Below are 22803 nucleotides of genomic sequence, written 5' to 3'. Positions count from 1 at the left end.
TAAAATATGCGGAAACTGAACAAATAATTCACCAAAGCTCACAGACCAGGACCAATACAGGCAGAGCTTGTATAGAACAAATGGTTTTCTCTCTTTCTTATGTTCTTATAATTGCAGGGCAACATAGAGGGCAATAGCAGTTTTGTCTGTGGTATTCATTGCTCCCACCTCTCAGTCAAAAAGAATAGGCAGCTCAAATTAGACTCTCCTTAGATTTTTTTTCCATTTAATCACTTTCTGAATATGCTTTTCAGGTACAAAGCAAGAAGCAAACCTAAAACTTTACATAATAGGTGACACCCATGCATACTCTTACCAGGCCATTTTGGGGTCACAATTAATTTTCCTTGTAGTCTTTTGGAAAAAGCTGCAATACACAGAGGAAATCCATGCTAACATCAGACAAATGTGCAGAATATATATAGATAGTGGGCTGAATTGGGAATTGAATCGAGATCTCTGGGACTGTAACACAAAAGGGTCTGACTTAGATCAATTTTCACATTTTTTAAAAGGTGGCCTGAAATAAAAAAAACACATATTTCCCTTTAAAAAAAGCCCACACCATTCAAACTGATGACAGTAAGTGCTGATATCATTCATAATGTCAGTGATAATCTCTTTATATATATAGAATCTGAATAAATAGCAATTAATACAGGTCCCATAAAATATTTCTTCTCTATTTGAGTTTGATGCTGTAGAAATATAATATAATATAATATAATATAATATAATCTCTTTATATATATAGAATCTGAATAAATAGCAATTAATGCAGGTCCCATAAAATATTTCTTCTCTATTTGAGTTTGATGCTGTAGAAATATAATATAATATAATATAATATAATATAATATAATATAATATAATGTAGGTTGTCATCACAGTGGTGGAGTGTTTAGTACTGCTGCCTTATGGTTCCAGCATTCTTGTTTTAAATCTCTAGGTTGGTTATTGTCTGTGGGGATTTTGCACATTCTCCTAAGTGTGTTCATGTAGATTGATTAGCAATTTTAAATTAGCCCCACTGGCATGAGGATTGGTTCCTGCTTTGCACCCAATGATGCTGTAGTAAACTCCAGTCTTGCTAGATAATAATAGAACCGAGGAAGTTTGATAGTGTTAGGTTTTAATAAAATATTAGCTGGTTTAATCCAAACCCTAACATCGTTCTTTACAAAAAGAAACTGATGAAAAAGAAATATCCTGACTTAGCCTTTGAAAAATCATCTTTCCCACTTACATGACTTATATGAAGAAAAAAAAAATGAAGACCTGTGCATTATTATACATTAAAATGCTGCATAAGGGAAAAGCAAAAATCTGATCAGGGATAAAAGGCGAACTGCCCCAGACAGCCTTGCTCAGTAGATGAAAGGCTGCCACTTCCAAAGGAAGCTCTATTGCTGAAATGTTCTTTGCCAGTCACGGTGTTTGACTGATGGGCTCTCCTCCCCCACCAACTCTTGAGAACTTAATTATAAGAAGAGGCCTTTTATCCTATGAAAGGCTGCCAGCTTTGTATTTATGAAGTGATTCCATGACTTACCATTGCTTTCATCATATGCATTGACCTGCTTGTGCCATGTGCTAATGTGTATAAATTAAAAAAAAAAAAAAGTTTGGTGGCGTGGAACCGTGAAAAATGGCTTTTGAACAAATGTCTATTACGGCTCTTGACAACTCTGTTAGAGAGGTTCAAAAACACACCAGACAGTAGTCCCCTTCTTTTGTTAGAATTCGGTCTTAACCACATTAAAATAATAAAAAAGAGGTTATAATGTCTTTTTCAAAGGCACATATTGCCCTCTTCTGGTGAGAACAGACACTGCATTGCTTGTGCTTAACTCTCCCTGATTTGTGAAGTTGATTGCTGATATAGTTTTGCTGTGTCATCAAAAAGAAATTTCTAAAGCTGGAAACTCTGATTATTATTCTTGTGGGGAACAGCCCGGACACAGACAGGTAGGCGAGATGGTTTCACCACACACACGTTTATTTACATTATTTACATTCATCTTAGTGCACAATACCCAGTGCCGCAGCACCAATCACCCCTTAAGTCCTGGCCACAACACAATGCCTTCTCCAAGTCTCTGGTCCGCCTCCACTCCTCTCCACCAAGCTTCGTCCACTTCCACCCGACTCTTGCCCCTGACTGGAGGGAGGCGGCCCCTTTTATACACCCCGGATGGACTCCAGGTGCATCCTAAGGGCTTCTGTAGCCACACCCCTGTGTGGTGGAAGCTCTGTCGGTGTATCCGGAAGTCCTCCGGGTGTCCCCAATACTCTTCTCCCCAGCACTTCCGGGTGTGGCGGAAGTACTGAGGTCCAGGGCTCCCAAGGCATCGGGGCGCCCCCTGGCGGTGACCACGGGCCCCTACAGGGTTGAGCTTCCAAGCTCTGTACCTGTGGCCCCCACAGCAACCAGGGAGGATGCCCCCTCGTGTTCTGGAGGAGGCACAAGCCCTCCTCCGGTCCTCCTGGGCATCCCGGCCGGGCATGAACCCCCGCCGGGTACCACATCTACAAATGTTTAATTATTTGGCTTTTGCTGTAGATGGGGCTGCCAATGAGTATGGAGCTCAGGTTGTTGCATACATTATTAGAATGTATTTGATTTAGCAACTTTGCACTGTTGTGGTGTGTTGCACATTTCACTATACAGTACTGTCTCTCCTGGAACCACATTTTGGAAGTGTATTTAATGTACTGATGTAAGGCTAAAAGAAATAAAATTTTATTCAACTCGTATTTCATCGGGCTGAAGGGATAGTTTACATTTTTGGCTGCAGAGTTGATTGACCATATACATAATTATTTGTGTTTACACCTTATGTATTATATGATGTTTCATTGTAACTGTATTGCATTTGTACATTTCTTCAGCATCCTGAGCTTGGATGATTTGAAGGGTGCTTTGTGTGAAAATATATACCTTTCCTTTCTGCTCTAATGTATTTTTAAGTAAATGACAATACATGCAGAGTATATAACAAAAACAGAACATGATGTGTAATAACAGCTTTGTTAGAAACAAACTAAATTTGATATTTTAATAAAATATTCCAAATATGCTTCAGTTAAAAGTTGATCCTGTAATGGGTTTAAAATCATGAGTTTAAGTATGTTTAAAAACCCATTCATTTTTGTTTCTTACAACTCTGTAAATAAACAGACATTTGCCCATACTTAAAAAGACGCTAACATTTTCTTTCTTACTGCAGTGCCTTCACAAGTTCCAATGATGCACCAGGTGAGCCGCACTCCAGACTCAATCACCCTTTCATGGCCACAGCCAGATGAGCCCAATGGAGAGATTCTGGACTATCAGCTTCGATATTTTGACAAGGTTAGATATATTCATTACAGTGATTTTTATTGTAAGACTTTGATTATGACATCTATCATAATGTTCTCTTATGTACTGATATACTGAATAAGGCTTAGTTTTTTACTGTATGTATTATCACTTGTAATTTAACCTCAAATATATATAAGATAAAAATTATGACATTCTTACTTAGATAAGAACACTTTGTATTAAAGTAGCTGGGTATATTATGAGTTAAGTACTAGGTTTTTATTTATGCTGCTTTTTCAATACATATGTTTTCACTTTACATTCTAAGTTATTGCTGAATCAAATCAGGAATTTAGTAAATCAGATTTATTCCAGCAGCAATGACCAGATGCATAACAAATGTGACACCATTTCTTTACATGGCACATGCAAGAAATACAACCCATCAACTCATTTTCTAACCTATAGATTCATTTCAGGTTCACAGAGAAATGGTACCTAAAACCAGTCTTGGTAGGAGTGCTACTTCATCATTGGGTGTACTCACACACTCTCTCATACTGAGCCAGTTTACAATTGCCAATTAACCTAACATTGCATCTCCCAGTCTACCCAGAGTAGAAATTCCACACAAACAAAAGGAGCAAATACAAAATCCACACAAAATTCAGAGATGATTCTTTATGATCCTAAAAAATGTGGGGCAACCCTAATCACTGTTCCTCAAGATTCTTGTTAACTTTGTTTAATGTGGACTTTGCTGAATTTGTAATCATTTTTAATACTAGTTTTAAGTCCACAGTATAACTAGCAGAATTAAATGCACTTATTTTGTTTTTTACATTACACATCTGAAGAGTCCTTTTCCAGTACCAAGATTTTGCATAATTATTTCTGCCCCCGACTCTCCTACTTCATCTTAATCAATTAGTTAAGTACAGTACTGCCCTCTGTCACTGCAAGGAGAGCATACCATAGATGCTGAAAGCAAAACAGCAATCATTTTGCCTGATTCACTTGGAATGACTAAAAGTGCAGCAAACATAAATCTGCCAGTTACAGCAATCCAAGTAATGCAATTCCAGCCATGGCTCCTTTCCTTTCATGGAAAAGAAAATACTAAAAGAAAGCAGACATGTCTAGCACTGGACTATTCAGCTTCCCACAAAAAATACAGCTTGTTCTTAAACTAATTCTTTTCTATACACAACTTCACAGAGCCAATTCTGACAGGTATATAAAAACAGCAGGCCATTAGGGCAGGAAAAACAACCAGAAGATGAAAATTAAACCTTGGGCAGGCAGAGGTCAAACCTGAAGGAACAATAGGATTTGTGCCGACTCTAATACATATCCTCAGGGCTAGCTCTAGTTATAGGCCAAGTAGGTACAAGCCTAGGGGTGCCATACCCTGAAAGGTGGCAAAACATTGTTTCGTATGTGATCATGGGGGCATTGCTCTCGAAGGGGAACAAAGACTTGGTGATTTCATGTGATCATGTGGACAATTTTTGTCAATTTTATTTATGGATCTGAATATGTGGATCTAAAAGGTTAACTCTCTTTTGAATGCTTCTTTTTGCACACTTGCCTAGGGGGTACAATATACCCTTGAACCAGATCTATGTAAACCACATATGCAGTCAAAATTTGGAGCACTTCTGAAACCATAAACCCTAGAGATTTGTTTTAATATCAACAAACTTGAATGTCAATGATAACACATTGCCATCTTATACAGTATAGTGGCATGTATCATGTATCCATGACCACGTACCATTGAATATCAACAGTCAACTATTTTTTGACATTGATGTCTGTTTGTAAAGAACGCTTTCTTTTTTATTATGGTAATCATCTACTCTTTGTTGTTAGGCATTCTTACTGCTTGGGACACTTCTGTTTAGTCCATGTTGTCTTATCATCTGCATGTCAGTCTACTTCACTTAAAGCTAACCTTTAACTGTGTTGTCCATGGCTCTCTCTCTCTCTCTTAGATGTGGAGGTGTTCTCTGTTCTCTTAAACAACTCAACATTTCAAAGGAGATTAACTTTGTGTAGTAAAGAAACACTGAAGAACTATTTTGGTCAGAAGTGAGCAACAGTGCTTGGACCACTAGAATGATGTAGTTTCTATAAGTGGGATTGATTATGTGAAAAATGGGAGATTTCAAACCAGTTTACATTAAGAATACTAAAAATATCTCTCTCTACTTATTTCTTTCTTTCTTTGTCAGTCAGGGGATGAAGAAAGTTCAGTCTTACTCACCAGTGAGACAAATGTGGCTACTGTTCATGGGCTCATCTCAGGGACAATTTATGCTTTCCAGATCCGAGCGCGAAATGAAATGGGCTTTGGCCCATACAGTGGAAAACTCTATTTCCAGACTTTAATGGAAGGTGAGGGACATATTTCAATAACTTCCCTTTTTAGAGATTTGTACTAAGTGGACATGTAATTTCACAAGTACATTTTCATTTTTATTGTTTTTGAAAACTCTGGAAAAAATAAAGCAAATAAATGGTTCAAGTTTGAAGTAGAGCATGACTTGTTCTTCAACAAACAGGACATTTCCTTTCATCTTCTGTGTCTCAAAGGCTGCAGATTCATATCCATCTATTTGTTTTTCTGTGCCCCATATGAAAATATGATATCCAGTTTGTGTATAGAGTACAAAAATATTAAAAGTGGATTACATATACAAGAAAAATTGCTTTAGAGATAATGTCAAGCCTCAAAGTGTATATGCAACAACTAATGTCAGCTTGCATTCCCTTCTCTTTGTGTGCTTTGCAGCTGACATTCTGGGTTTTCTCAACCATTTTTTCTCTCCATCTTCATTTCACAGAAGAACGAGCTGAAGCAGTTCAAAACCGGCTACCCCTTTTGATTGGGTCAGTGATGGGTGGGATGGCTTTTCTGCTGGTAGGAGTGATACTGATCTTCATCACTCTGGTCCGAAGGTAAGAAGAAAGGGTAGAAGAATGTGTAGTCTGCCATTTTTCTGGATATCTTTCCTTTATTTCTTTTTCTTCTTTCAGTAAGCGCAGAGAAAGTCCCTACAGTGACCGACTACAAAGATATATAAGTACAAGAGGTAATGACACTGTTTTAATTTGTTTGTTTTATGCTTTGTGTCCATCATCTAGTCATGGTTTTTATATTCTCATTTATTTAAAATAGGTGGAGTCAAATACTACGTTGATCCATCAACCTATGAAGATCCAAATGATGCTGTCCGTGAGTTTACTCGGGAAATAGATCCTGCTCATGTCAAAATTGAAGAAGTTATAGGAGCAGGTGATAATTAGTTCTTATTTTTGTGCCTTTCCTGAGCCCTTGTTGCAATTTTCTAAAGTTTAGCATAGTCATCCTGACTTTTCCAACAGGTGAATTTGGAGAGGTGTGCAGGGGACGGCTGAAGCCCATAGGAAAACGAGAAATAACTGTTGCTATTAAAACCTTAAGGTCTAGCTGCTCAGACACAGAGAAGCGTTCATTCCTAAATGAAGCCATCACCATGGGACAGTTTGACCACCCAAATGTGTTACGGCTGGAGGGTGTAGTAACCCGAAGCAGACCTGTCATGATCATTACAGAGTATATGGAAAACGGAGCACTGGATGCATTTTTAAGGGTAGATAAAACTTTCTTTCACTTTATCTTTCTTATCTTTACTGTATGTGACAATAACATATTAATGTAATCATTTGGTAAACCTACATGACAATGGGCTGGTCCTTTATTTGATCCTGAATTTGTTGAACATGGACTCAACATTGTGTTCAATATGCAGCTGAGGGATGTAGCCCAAATTGATTCCCATGTGTTATGCTGATATCGGTGGATCTTTACTTCAAATGTGTGACTCTGCTGCTTCCTTAAACTGGATTAAGTATTATGTTTCTAGGCACATTCTTGAGCTTATCCTGCCGATGCTCATTCACAGATGCAGGAATCCTGCTGAATCCTTTTCAGAGATTGGAAGGTTGTGCCATTATTCTTCAGTCATTTTTCAGACAGCCTGTGGCATTCTAATGTTGTTCTACTCATATCAAGGGAGAAAAATGTACCATAAAAATCCATATCATATCAGTCCACTGTTACCACTCCGCATTCTTGGCACTCAGGAGGATGGATCCATAACCTTCATATTCTTATGTTTCCATCTGACGATATAACAGTAACCAAAATATTTAGGTCAGGTAATATTTTTGTGTTGACCTATGTAGGATAATCAATAAAGTTATGTTAAAGGAACAAATATAAAATGCAGCTGCATTAAAGAATTAAATATTTACAAATAACCACCCTTAGTACAATATATAAGACGCATGTCAAAACAATATCCCATGAAATGAATATACACAGTTCAAAATAAAGCAGTGTGAGATATACATTTCAGTGGTGGCAGGTGAAGGAAAATTGGGTGGTTACAGTTTTTGGGGGGGACAAACTGAAGCAGCACTTATGGTATCTTTTTATTATATAGTAACTTTCATATCTATCTATCTATCTATCTATCTATCTATCTATCTATCTATCTATCTATCTATCTATCTATCTATCTATCTATCTATCTATCTATCTATCTATCTATCTATCTATCTATCTATCTAATAAGTCTTTCATCCCAGTGTATCATTTAACACACCCTTAGAGTCATTCCCAGCCTAATTTTATTCTACACATGATGCCATTCTGCCCACTCCTATGCAAGTTTGCCAGGCTTACCTCACCTGGGCACAAATTCACATTGTAAGATCCACAGACCCTACATCTTAAAACATAACTTGCCCCTCAACCTATCTTGTACTATACACATAGGACAAGTATTATCTAAATCTTATCCTGCCTTTATGATCAGGATACCCATATTTCCTTGAACATAAATTTTTGCCCTCTTTTCTTTCAGGCCTGAAAATTTCCTAATTACTTTCTGATTAAATGAGTCATTTTACTACACCTGCCAAAAGAAATTAACCTCATACTATTGACTAAAATCTGTGCTTGCCAACCTTTTTTTTGTATTAGCACACCACTATTTTACTAAACATAAATACATATATAGTATATCTCATTCACTTGCTGAACTGCCCAACCGGACAACCAGAGATGCCGGTAAAAAAGGAGCTATGAGATCAGGATTTACAGAGACGGCACTTAGTGACCACATTGGTGGCATCACCAAGCTGCTTTGCCCCCTTGCCCTCTCTTCTCTGTCTCAGAGGCAACTTGTATGCCCATTATCCACCAGCCCTGTGAAGCATGTTGGTGACCACACATCCATGGCAGATGGAGACATATCTGGAATGATGATTGTGGAGCTGCTTTTATGCCAGCTTCTCCAGGTACAACATATTCCTTTCAAACAGGTCTAGACCATCTGCGGAGTTAGTGTGGTATAAAGTCCGTGTGTAAGCTCATCCTCCATCACTTCCCTACTGCTGAATTCTTAAGTCAGGTCGGTGTGGTCCAAGCTCTTTATCTGCTTTATATCTTCAAGTGAACGATTTATGAAGGGGTGTTTCATTAAAGAATTAACCTAATTTTCTTTGATTTCTGAAGTTCCACTTGAAACGGCCATTTCCTTAAAGTCGCACTCGCTCATCTGTAGCTATGTAAATGGCGGGGGTGAATTGTGAACCAGTGATATGAACTTGAAATAGTGTGTTGATGATTGTCCAATCACATTAGATTAAAAAAACCAAAAGCAATACTAGTTCGCTGCCAATAAATGTGGGAATATCCAAGGTTCAGAGAGCTGTGTCCCTGGAAAATTCTGAAAGCAACCAATTAAAGGGTAGCCTCAGATCACCAGCTTGCCAAAAGATCAAGGACTTACATACACTTTCATTTGGCCGATGCCCTTCACTAAGGAAAAATAGGTGTTCATCCAGAGATTAAACAAATACAAGTCAGAACTGATTTATAATGGATGTTAACATACAATGACACCAGGGATGTTGTGTAAACAAGCAAATTTATTTAATGATTATTTTGCTTTACCTAATTAATTTAAGTAGATTTTTTAAAAATATTGGACGGTGCCCCAGCACCCCACATTACAAACCGCCACTGATACATTTCATATGGCTACTTCTCAATGAGTGTTGTTACATGCACATACAATATTGGGATTGGTGGAGTAGCCTGGTTACAGCATATTCCCGGTTTCTTAAAATCCTCTGTTTACAAGTGCGAGTTCACTTATGGAGTTCTTCTGTGGCAAAACATTCTGATGTCATAAAAATGTACTAAATGTACTAAAATTGTACTAAAACAATTTAAACACGCTGTGAATCCGAAAATAAACATGAATCTGTGTCTCCTGAGATTGTTCTGCTGATCTTAGCACTATACATTCAGCTCATCAACATAAATTTAGCAATTTTTGAAATTTTGAGAAAGATTTTTTCAACCAGATTGCCCGTCTATTTGCCTGAGGCAATGTATCCTTGTGGATGCTTCCCCTGTTTTCTATCTGTGGCTACTGGATAAGTGTGCGAAGCAAAGACATGCACAGGTTAACATAAGGCAAAGGAGATGCGCAGACTACTAAATCATTAACTGCAAAACACTTAATGGTTTATATGGCCATATTAACATGTTACTTGATGAAAAATCTCCCTGTGTTAACCTATTTTCTCTAATAAAGGTATTCATGGCATTTTTGAAACCAGATTTTTGAGTGACTGGGTTATTAAAGCACATAAAAATTCACTGAATGTGGTGTACAGCCAATGTCTGATGAAATCTGTAGTCAAGCTTAACATTATTCAATCAGCTCACACTATCATTCTAAACTGATTAGCTTTTACTGAGGGAAAATACTTTTGACAAGACATGAACGCATTAATGTAAAAAATAATAAAATAATTCAGGAAGAGGAGCAATACTTTTTCACAGCACTGTAATTTCTGGTGTGATCAAGGTACCCATTAATGGAAATTATGGTTATATTTTGTTAACTGCATTTTTTTTTTTAATTTAATCAATGTTTGTTAGTGGATATTTAAAAAGTAAATTATCGTCATATGTAGACAAAACTCTGACATTCTTTTAGAAGTAAACTAGCTATGCTACCTTTGTAAGATTGGTTGAAATCTAAGAAATCAATGTAGACCTCGGCATTAATGTGTACAGTGCATGATCTACTGGAATGAATTTTGTAATGCATGCATTAATTAAATAAATCTGTTGTCATTGAAGCAGATGGTTCATCACAAATATTTGTAGCAACAAAATGCATATAAATGTTTGTGATGCGCCATCTATTGGAATGGTAAATGCAATGCATATGTCTCTGTTATATGCCATTTAGTGTGGGATTCATAAAAGAAGTGGTACTGTTTGTGATGTGCTGTCTGTTGGAATGAAAAAAAAAGGTATTACTACATAGCCACTGGATGGGCATACAGATACACAGACACTTATCCTTTTATTAAGCTGGAATAGATTTTAACAAAGACAGATGTTCACACAAACTTCCAACTTGTGCATAGCACATAAAATTGTTGAGTAGAGGTTAAAATCTTGCTGTTTATGTGAGGTATTAAATGGAACATTTGGAGTACAGTGATAATACAAGAAAATAAATCTGTTTATGTTGAACTTAGAATGAATTTATATCAAAAACTATCACTTTGAAATTGAATTAATGAGCCATGAGATGTGTGTGACTGGCAGCTTTTCACAGTAAGCCTAGCATTTCATAACTCTCAGCACAGTTGCTAGTGACAACAAGGATGGACCCTGTTGAGGATAAGTTAAACATGTTCTGTATGAGACACTCAAATACAGAAATCATCTGTGCATCAGAGGCAGTTTTTGTGCTTCAGAGACATTACATCATTATACCTTAGAGATACATTAAATAAGGCCCAATAATTACAAGCCTATTGAGACAGTGACCTATAAAGAGTTGAAACCCCTTGTACTGTATGGTAAAACTAAGGGTGGATAAGTAAATAAATAACAAACACAGGTGTCTCTGCATTTAGGTGTCTCTCTCTGTCAAATAAGGCATTGGCCCAATCTCCAAGCAGATGATTGTATTGTTGCAAAAATAATTTAGCATATTATTAAAATGTTTATAGCAAACTCAATTTAGCTGTCATTATTTAATTTTTCTAATTTCCCATGAAAATGTTCAATAAAATTTATTGTCTAGAAAAATATTTATTTTTGGAGTATGTGGAAATTTTCTTTGTAACTGCCACTGCTAGCCTGTTTTTGGGTTGCTTAGACAGGCCCTTGGGCCCTACAGAGTTCTTTTCATACCTTTTCTCATGTATGCACATGTGCAGCCTGAGCTCTTCAATTCTGCCTTAGAGCGTGAAAAGGATGGAACCCTTTTAAGTGACCCATTGTTTTTTTTTTCTCTTTTGTAACAGTCTTTTGTAAAATGTGAATAAACATCTCTCTATTTGGGAGTACTTGCAATCATTATCATGAATCACGTCAATTACTTACACATAATTCGATTTAGTACTTTGCTAACAATCAAAAGGTGGAAATTTGTGAGTATTCATTTGTATTTTTATGCTTGAGTATTTGATGTTGATGCTGAAATATATTTTAATACTGACATTTGATGGTTGTACTGTATGACAAAGTAATATGTTGATAGATCTTCATTTTGTGTAATATTTTATAGACCGTTTTAGTGTGTGGTATTACTGGTGCTGTTAGCCTAATACACTGGTTGTGAAATTCTGTGTCTCTCCGTCACTCCCTCACATGACAGATCTGGCATGGCTCCTTCCATGCAGTTCCAATGATCTTTTTTATTTTGCATCCTCTAATTGCACATTCCTGCTGCCAGTGCCGCCTCATGCCTCTAACTTGGGGTAAGTGGCAAAAGAATTTGTAATCATGTTCCCCAGTACCACAAGCTGAGCCAATCTTATCCAGGATCCTTCCAGAGATTGATTCTAGCCATGTACCTAGATCAATGGATTTAAGCAGAGTAATGAGTCTCATCAAGTACTTGGTCCTCTTTCTCTCATTCATTCACTCACACACGCACGCACACCCACAAACACAAACCCTCTGCAGCAGCTTCTCTCTCCCAGGTCCATGTGGCCCAACCAGAATTTTAATGCAAAAAATGCCACTTAAAGTAAATCCCATAATATATTAGATTTTCTCTGTTAAATTAATACATTTTTTCTAATGAACATTGTTACAAAAAACAAATTCTGATTACTAGCTTAGTTTTGAACGAGAGTTATTGTTTTGGAGAATTGAAATTAACCATTTATGTTTAGTATGAAATAATATAGCCAGGAAGGCACAATGTGTGGGACTGCTGTTCTACAAATCCAGAATTTTGGGTTTAAATCCTGAACCCACACATTATCTATGCCTGTGACATTGCCACTCTGCAGCTTTTTAAATCAAAACAACTGACCTCAGTTACACAAATAGAACCTTTCCTAACATAATGCTTTTGACATTGTCTTCTCTGAAGAGGGTATACCTGCTAGGTCATTCCTAAGTAGTCGAATGGTTTGCCTTTTTGAGGACACCTTAAAGTTGCTCCACATAGCTCAACTACATTGTCTCACACAACTGGCTTTCTCTTCAGTTACTCTTGCATCTGTCATCTTCTTGGTTTGCTGGTACCTTTCAACAATATATATTCCATTACATGGAAGACCTTGTTCTTTTACTTGACAAGATTTGTCATCAGTGTTGTCCAGGAAGGGATCTTAGGATTGTCCGTATGACAGTCATCAAATACATATGGCCAGAACTCCTTATATTACAGATGTCTTCACAACTGATATTTAGAGGGTCCCTAACTTCACTGGAGATGGTGGAGAACTATTTATTTGTTTTTGTCCTGTGAGCAGTTAACAGTTCAGAATCTAAATTTATTTATTTTTCCCTACAATATGGCCTCAGATGAGGTGATATAGCCACAGCCTGAATAAGACACTTATGGATTCCATATGGTCTTACCACCTTGAAAGGGATTGGTGGTTGTTTGGTGCAGTGTCAGGCATGAATGGGATAGGCCCTAGAAATACTAGATTTTAGCAATGAAAAGCTTTTTTTTCATAGGTATTAAGTGTTAAATTGAAATTATATCGTCATTTTATTTTCTCATGGCCCAAACCTTATTACATTTTCATACTTGGCAGATGATTTTAGTAGCTTGGATCCTCACATTTTATGAATTTTCTGTTGGTTTCAGTGTTTTGCCAGATTTTCCAAAATCTGTAGCATTTATACAGTATAAATTGTGTAACTTTTATGTATTCAAATTAGCATTACTGCTTGTAAAACAATTATTTATTTGCATCTTATTCAAAAATCAGCAAGTGACGTGAGCACCTCGATTTAAGCTTTTGATGATTTCTCTGCCCTTGTACAGATGTTTTTTGGTCCTGGCATATACACAAATTGTCAAGATGTTGGTCTATTCAGTAAGAATTTTTTGAAGGTCTTTTGCTGAATGGAACTCAAAAAAGCAAGACACTTCATTTTCCTGTCTCTTTTCTTTCAATCACTTCTCAAGGTCATTTTTTCATGCTTTGTAATCATTTTCCTGGCAAAAACATTCATAATTTGGTGGCCTCTCCTCAGTCAAGTAAATTATTCTGTTTAACATGATGTTCTCTAAGCTTATTATATGCACTGGTAGAAGCTTCTTTCATTTCATGTTTTTCCTCTCCCGCAATTTCCTGTTACTCGCCAATCAGGAAAGCAAGGGCAGCAGTGCCACCTTCTGGAAAAAGTCAAATCAGTGGGAACTTTAAAATGCAAAATTATACTGCATGCAACAGTTACTTTATCTGTTTATTTATACACATCACATAAAGGTGTCCTTAATTTCAATCTTATTTGTTAAAATTATTTTTTTTTAAATAATTGACATATTATGTTAATTTGAGACCAAGAATATTTATATAGAAAAACTATTTGGCTCTTTGAATAAAGTTTTACTTCTTCTCTATTATTATACCACGTATAAAAGGTGCTGGAGATTGACACAGTATTGTCCATATTGTATTAGGTAGTCCATGATAATTACTGTATGGGTCAACAGCTGTTGGAGGTCTGTTCTACTCCTAATAACTGAAAGAAAGTAAGCCTGTTTGGGTTTGTTCCTGATTTTGGTTGTTCAGAGAGCTCTTTGTACTTGGAATGAAGGTAAGCAGCCTGCTACTAGTGCTTCTGTGGGATAGAATTATAATGTAGCTAGGCAATCATGGATGGCTGGCTGACACAGAAAAACAGGCAGGACAAGAGTTGGCACATTTACTGATGTTTGGACTCGCCTCTGCCTTTTCAAGGGGTGGCTTGCCCATTGTCGAACACCAAAAAAATGTAGTGTCACAAACACCAAACTATTGTATACTGACTAGACTCAGTTTAGAATTAGATGCCATATTCCAATATATGATATGCTATGATGAGGTGGGTATCCCAGTCAGAATTATTATTATTATTTATTATTATTATTTAATGTCCTTAAATGTTCTTATTGCTACTATTGATGAGTTTTTTTGGGCTGAATAGACCATTCCTGTTAAATTTTTAAAGTTCCAATGTTCTAAAATAACTACTAATATGTTATAAAAATATGTTTTTAAAAATATATTTTGAAAATATTGAAAGACAGACATTTTATTTATGGGCAGTAAGGTGGCACAGTAATCAATGCTGCTGCCTTATAGCTCAAAAAGACTGGACTTAAATCTCAGCCTGGTCACTCTCTACATGGATCTTGTGTTTTTCTGCATGTTCATCAGTTTTTTCTCACATCCTGAAGACATATACTGTATGTTTAACTAATTATCAGATATGCATGTGTGCCCAGTAAGTTTGAACTGGTGTACCATCTATGGTTGGTTTCTGGTTTTTCTTAGATAGACATCAGCTGCGTAACTCTTAAACTAGACTATTGAAAGTGAGTTTATATATATTTTGTTCTTCTGATGAATCATCCATGTGATTGATATTGCGGTCACTAATGATGTCCAATTGGTAATTTGTTGATTTGGCTCTGAAAACAAAGATTCAGAGATGTCTGCCAGTCCAAGTATACTGTGCATGCTTTCTGCTGTCGTACACTATCTCTTGCAATTAGTGTGTTTTGCTTATGTCTTTGTGTGTGTTCAGTCAGAATTTCTTTCTAGAACAATTTTATTCTATTTTTTTTCTTTAATAGTAGTTGTTCCTATATAACTTTGAAGTGGTTGTATAGTGGTTAGTGCTCTTGCCTCATTGATCCAGTATTCAAATTTTGTGCCTGGCCATTTTCTTTGTGGAGTAACACTCGTGTTACCTCAAATCCCCAAACACATTTAGGTTAGTTTAATCAGTAATTATGCCTTGTGCTATGTACGAGTGCATGAGTGGCATCTGTTATTTATTGACACTCAGTCTGGGGTTGTTTCTGCAGTGAAAGACTCTGATGATATGTGACTCTGAGATGGATTAAGTATTTGAGAGTATATTATTATATATCTCTCAACATATTAATGCTGCGACGGAACCATGATTGCTATGACTCCCAGTCTCCAGCAGACAGGAGGGAGCTGCATAACATGCACAATGATTCATTGAAAGCTCTAAGCACTATACTTAACACTGCCATAGAGTGTCTTTTATTTCTTTTAATGTGAACGGTAGAACAGTAGTTAGATCTACTGTCTCAAAGCTCCAGAAGACAAGGCTTGAATCTTAGCTTCTGACTTTGTTGGTGCATTACATGTTCATCCTCTAATTGCATTAGTCTTCTTGTTTTTTTACGTTCTGTCTGTTGCTGCCGTGGTAGGCTCTGTCTTAGCATAAGCCCACAGGATGATTAAGAAATGTAAAATTAATGGACAGGCTGCTTTAATTTTTTTCTTTGCAATTGTGTATATTTGCTTGATTGTTTGGACCTAATCAAAAATTAGGAAAGAAATCAGTTTTATTTGTGACTTATTTATTTATTTATTTGTTTGTTTGTTTGTTGCTGTGGTTAGCACTGATGCTCTGCTTCCACAAGGGTGATGGTTTTATTCCTGGTCTGACTGCTTTCTTTGTGCAGTGTTCAAATTTGCTGTAAGTCTACTCAAGTTCTCTTCAAGGGTCAGATTTATAAAACATGTATATACAGAAAAAATTTAAAAGTTGGGATTTATAAAAGAAAACTTGATAGTAGAAAATGCGCATATTTACAAATCTAACCCATTGGTATGCAACATTTTGAAGAAACTGTGAAATGATGACACCCTTGACCAAGTAGGAAAATGCAGCTAAATTGGCTAAATGAAGTGTATAATGATTCATATAACTGAACCGTTATTATATTATTATCATGTGTATTAGCATGACAAACATATTAAACCTCAAAAGTGATGAATATGGTGTGTGGTCTCTATTTTAGTTTCCTTTTAAGAGGGCCAATTCTGCTTATTTGCAATGAAGATGTTTTTGGTTTGTCTTCAGTTTATATAAGCCACCTGTTGTCACTTCTCAGGGAAGTGTCATATTCCTCTTGACAGGTCAGGAATATCTCAGCCAAACTTCACTCCATTATGCCTGTTGTGCTGGAAGCTATTAAATGATCGATGAGGCACTACATTCAGTTTGCGTGTGGTGTGGATGTATATTCATAAAACATAACAGGTTTTTGCTAACATAAAAAGGCAATTTGCAACAGTATCTGGTTTCACTAATGTATATAGAGCACTTTACATCACTCATATTGCTATAAGGAAATATAGTGAGAATGAAGCTGATTTTGTTGACCATAAGCAGTTACATTCCATTAACATGCAAGTAATCTGTGATGACAAGATGAGACTGATAAACACCATGCTTCAGTGACCTGGACCAACCCATAATTCATTTATTCTAAAATAAAGTAGCTTTGGCAGACATGATAGTACTTCACATGGTGGCTGGCTTGTTTGTAAGATAACTGGGTGAACAGAACACTCAGTTCTTCTTACGGCCTATACTATTTATTGTAATCGTGTCATTTCATGTGCGTATTAATAGCAGCTACCTTCTGAGATGCTGGTGCCTTATGCCATTTCCTGACCCCAAGAATGCAGAGGAGAGGTCCTACAAATGCCATACATGCTCTAGATGCTCTTAGTTGCTGAGTGCGCATGATGCATCAGGAGGGAGGCTGCTCTATCAGCCAGTGAAGGTCTGCTGCATTTTGATTGGATATGTATGACATTGATTAGTATAGTCCATGTATAGGTGTTTCAGAGCAGGGTTCAGATTTTTTTTTTCGTGTGCATGTATTTTTCTGTTTTTTGTTGTAAGCATATTTTTACACTTTATAAATGAGACCACAGAATCATTCTAGATCACTGCCTTACCCCAAAAATGCATATGTTTGATTAATTAAAATTTTGAATCCTACCCATGGTTAATCCTTTGCAGCAAACAGAGTATATCTTATCTGACTCTTTGGGAATTTGAATGGATAAGTAGGTTACAGTCAGGCATTTCAATTTGTGGTGTCTTTGGTGTAGGGAAAAATATGTCAGTTCCTGTTTTGGACAGAATGTCAAGCAAGGTTGCTGCATCCAAACCTGATGTACATATTATAAAGTACTTTTTTAACACTACAGTTGGTGTCTTGTTTATTCGCACAAATGCATTCCACCCACATTATGAGCATATCTGTTCTCTATAAGCAGCCTTGTTACTCTGACCCCCTCTATCATTGCTTAAAAGTCACTTATTCATTTACTTTGTCCAACAAATATAATATCACATCAAAAATGATAGTTAAATGTTTTAGTTTGTTAAAAAGCAATATGACTATTCTTTAGTCCCAGGTTCAATTCATGCAACAGACAACTTCAGCTGGGTTGATATGAACTTTTAATTATGTGGGATGATTTTAACCATTCATGTGGATGATTTTAACCATGTAGGTAATTTTAACATTCATATGAATAATATTAACTGCCCATCTACAAAGGATTTTTTGTCTTGCTTTGATAGTTTTGGTATACAACAATTTGTTCAGTTCCCATTTCACTCCAAAGGCCACACTCTTGATTTTGTATGCTGCTCTGGCATTGCCTCAAGTAATTGTAATGCATCTGATTTCTTTATATCTGACCAAAAATTTGTTTCATTTAGTGTTAATCTGCCATTATTCAAATTTAAACAACAATGCTATATGTGTTATCATAACATAAAAAATATAAATATTTTGACTATGGCAATTGATAATCTTACCTGCAATGAAGATTTACTTACTCCTGGGGCCTCATGTATAACGCCGTGCGTAGAACTCACACTATAACATGGCATAAGCACAAAAGCAGGATTGTGCGTACGCACAGAAAAATCCAGATGCAGGAATCTGTGCGCATGCAAACTTTCACGTTCTTCCACTACATAAATCCCGATCAGCGTGAAAAGTAACGCACGTGCATGCGCCTTCTGTCCTGCCCCAACTCCTCCCAGAATTACGCCTCTTTGAATATGCAAATTGATATAAATAGCCTTCTGTGAAAAGACAATGGGAAAAGCACGGGGGGGAAATATAAGAATTTCAGCGAATACCAAGTGGAGGCAAAGGAAAAACGTACTATTTGTTGGTTAAAACAGTGGTATAATCAACAAAAGGAAGTTGATCGAGTGACAGAGTGTCGGAGAAACTCGAAGGCTCAAGTTCACAAAGTCGTACAGTGCCCGAAATAAAAAAGAAATCACATATCAAAGTCGCCGTGAAAAGGCGAGTCGTAGCCCACCGTCTGAGTGTCATATGAAAGGGTACAGACAAAAAAAATAGGCACACAGTGGGAAAAAAAAGCATGAAATGTCAACTTTAATCTCGAAATTTCCACTTTAATCACGTAGTTTATTTTGCCATTAAAGTAGAACATCATAAACTTCATCTTAAAATCGTTTATTTTACTAGTTTCTCAAGTAGCACGTTAAATGCTTTGTTCTGTGTTTGATCTTCTATGTGTTCTATGTGTGTGAATCACTACGTGCTTCCGTTCTTTCTCTTTCTCCGACAGGACACAGAATCCATTACATTCGAGATATTACAGCTCTCTGAATAATTAAAATACTGAGATGTATACGTGATGTCTTTTTCATGATGATAAGAATGAAAGCATGTTATTAAACATGGGAACACGGCGGCGCAGTGATTGTTCATATCTCACGCAAGAGGCTTGCTGCGGCATGTGCGACCTTCGATGAAATAATTTATTACAGAAGTACTGTCTCTTTCAAACGTACTAACCTCCAATTCCTGTCCTTACTTTTCTTTCTCCAAATACCCAATCGCCACACAATCAGCTCTGTAATAGACGTTAAGCCATTTGTAAGCTTAGAACGCAGATTCTTCAAAACTTTTAAGGAACATTGAAATATCTTCGTAGTACATGTTTAATTATTCTATTCATCTATCCTTCCAGTGTCGCGTCAGCACCAGCAAGAATACAGCGCAAGGCAGGAGCTATCCATGAACTAGCTAGCGCTGCGGCACCGTGTCCTCACATGTTTAATTATTAACAATACAGATTATTTAAATGAAGTTAAAGTTTTATCTGTATACTATAAGCAACATATTTTGCTGCATTTCATCTTAAAAATGATATTTTCATCATACGCGCTTTATAAAGTAGCGCAGGTTGTGCAATATTATAACTGTAGTGTAAGTTTACAGTGAGGTGATTGTACTTATAAGTACAAACAGTTCTACAAGGAGCACTTGATGGACTGATTGAGTGCGTTTATAGTTCTTGGGATGAAGCTGTTTCTGAAACGCGAGGTCCGTACAGGAAAGGCTTTGACGCTTTTTGCCGTGGTTGAGGTAGTGTGTACTTGAAACTGTATACCGATAATTCTCTTTCCGATCAGCTGCTGCTGTGATTCACACTCAGATACAGTGATATAAATACTCCGAGTGGTGCAGTGAGAGTAATATGGAAAAAGATGATCCGCAGTGGCAACCCTTAACGGGAGCAGCAAAAAGAAGAACAAGATGCAGTGAGCGTAACAACGCTAAAGCAGTTATGGTATTTGGAATACTATGGCTATTCCCTGGACCATTATATTGCTACAGGTTAATTACAATCAGATGCATTACACTAATAAACAATATGCAGTTAATTTCAGCGTATTTATAAAGCCGCGTCAGGAATGTGAAGCTAAGAAAGAAAGGATGAGCATACAGGAACAGTAGCACTGCTTTGACGCTGGGTGCCACCAGTCTGCAAAACCGAGCAGAGAAATTGCGTACGCCAAGGTATGAGTTACCGTGGAAATGTGCGTGGCTTTACGCCAAGTTTAGGTTTTATACATCGCGATTTGAGCATGGAAACGTTCGTACGCAACATTTCTGTGCGTACGCACCGTTTATACACGAGGCCCCTGGTGAATTGGTTTCTTACTACAATGACAGACTCCATAGCCTTTTGGACACATTTGCACCTCTAAAAACCCAGACTGTTTTCTTTACACACTCTACTCCCTGGTTCTATCCTGAGTTCTATCATTCAGTCCTCTCTGAGATCTCGGTTTGTTCATTTATCCCTCAAATCAGCTGTAATAACTCCAACTTTAAAGAAACCTGGTGCTGACCTCGAGAACTACAATAATTATCGTCCTATATCAAATCTACCACTAATTTCCAAAATTCTTGAAAATGTAGTGGCAGCACATGTTAATGCTCATCTCACAGATAACCTGTTTGAGACTTCTCAGTCTGGCTTTCTTTGAAAACGTAGTACTGAAACAGCCTTGGTAAAGGTCATTAATGACCTGTTGATGGCTGCTGATGCTGGACTTTTAACAATCCTTTTACTACTTTATCTGAATGCTGCCTTTGATATTGTCTCACATACTATTTTGTTGAATCAGTTAGCTGCCATTGGCATTACCGATACTCCCTTTATATGGTTTACTTCATACCTTTCTAATTGTACTCAGTTTGTTCATTTAAAAAACTCTTCCTCCCATTCACTAGAGGTGTTCCCCAGGGACTGGTGCTTGGCCCCTTATTGTTTTTAGTATATCTACTCCCTTTAGGTGGCATTTTTAAGAAATGTGTTAAATGATTTTCATTGTTATGCAGATGATACTCAGCTCTATATATCTACAAAGCCCAACTCTGTCCTTCCTCCTTCCTATTTGAGGTAAAATCTTGGTTTTCTTCTAATTTCTCAATTAAACTCAATAGCCATAAGACAGATGTTCTCCTCATTGGGTCCAAGTCTGCTTTATCAAAGTCTAATAATTTTTCGCTTAACATTGATGGTGCATCAGTCTATTCCTCCCCTCAGGTTAAGAGTGTGGAGGTTATCTTTGTTAGTACTCTGTCTTTTGCATCACGTATCAATAATGTTACACGGTCATCTTTGTTTCATCTCCGTAGCACTGCACGCCTGCGACCCTCTGTCATGCTAAATAGCACCGCCATCCCTACTCATGCATTGGTCACATCCCATATTGATTATTGTAATTCTGTTCTCTTTGGTCTCCCACATAAGCTTTTCCATAAACTCCGGCTTGTTCAAAATTCTGCTCCCGTATTATAACTCGGACCTCTTCCATGCAACACATTACCCCATCTCTTAAACAGATTCATTGGCTTTAGTGTAAAATTTCGCATTGATTTTAAAATTCTTCTACTTACCTTCAAAGCACTTCTTAACCTTTCTCCATTATACCTCTCTGACCTCATACATGTTTATACACTTAACCGCAATCTTAGGTCCTCTACATCAGGTTTTCTTATCACCCCCCCTGCACAGCTGATCACCACAAGTTCCAGGGTATTTAATCATAGCACTTGTCTCTGGAATTTACTACCACAGATTCCCTACCTATCTTAAGAGTTATCTGTTTAGATTATCTTACATTACATGACCTTAGACTGTATTGTTATTGCTGTATTTTCATTTCCATAGATAAATGTATACGGTATGTGTACATGCATATTTTTGTTGGTTTTATAATTTTGTTATCTGTACAGTGTCCTTGGGTCCTTGTGTCCAGCCACAGGGGATGCACAAACCAGTGTGTTTCTTTGTGCCGGTCCCAAGCCCGGATAAATGGGGAGGGTTACATCAGGAAGGGCATCCCGTGTAAAACTTTGCCAAATCAATATGCAGACAACAATACAAATTTCAATACCGGATCAGTCGAGCCCCGGGTTAACAACGACCGCCACCAGTACTGTTAGCCAACAGGGTGCTGGAGGAAATTGGGCTACTGTTGGCCGAAGAAGAAGAAGAGTGGGGAGACGTGTCTGGAGGCAGGAGGAGAGGAGGAAGGTAAAGAGAGTGGAACTGAGGGTAGGAACTTTGAATGTTGGCAGTATGACTGGTAAGGGGAGAGAGTTAGCCGATATGATAGAGAGAAGGAAGTTTGATATATTGTGCATGCAAGAGACTAAATGGAAGGGGAATAAGGCCATGTGGATCGGAGGTGGATTCAAATTGTTCTATCAGGGTGTGGATAGGAGGAGAAATGGATAAGGGGTTATTCTGAAGGAACA

The 22803-nt window shown here is 37.2% G+C and overlaps 1 protein-coding gene across 1 annotated transcript in view; it reads left to right on the top strand.

Annotated features, from left to right (window-relative positions):
- ephb6 (eph receptor B6) overlaps nucleotides 1-22803 on the top strand; it is a 148713-nt gene that overhangs the window by 100085 nt on the left and 25825 nt on the right. Inside the window, exons 9-14 of the mRNA XM_028809958.2 lie at nucleotides 3231-3355; nucleotides 5545-5707; nucleotides 6157-6271; nucleotides 6350-6405; nucleotides 6492-6608; nucleotides 6698-6945. Coding sequence (XP_028665791.2) covers nucleotides 3231-3355; nucleotides 5545-5707; nucleotides 6157-6271; nucleotides 6350-6405; nucleotides 6492-6608; nucleotides 6698-6945 — 824 coding nt within the window. The remainder of the gene's footprint in view (nucleotides 1-3230; nucleotides 3356-5544; nucleotides 5708-6156; nucleotides 6272-6349; nucleotides 6406-6491; nucleotides 6609-6697; nucleotides 6946-22803) is intronic.

Source organism: Erpetoichthys calabaricus, chromosome 9 (genome assembly GCF_900747795.2).
Source record: "Erpetoichthys calabaricus chromosome 9, fErpCal1.3, whole genome shotgun sequence".
In the NCBI taxonomy this organism is placed as follows: domain Eukaryota; kingdom Metazoa; phylum Chordata; class Cladistia; order Polypteriformes; family Polypteridae; genus Erpetoichthys; species Erpetoichthys calabaricus.
Note: the sequence above shows the minus strand (reverse complement) of the source record. Positions and strands in the feature narration are given on the sequence as shown.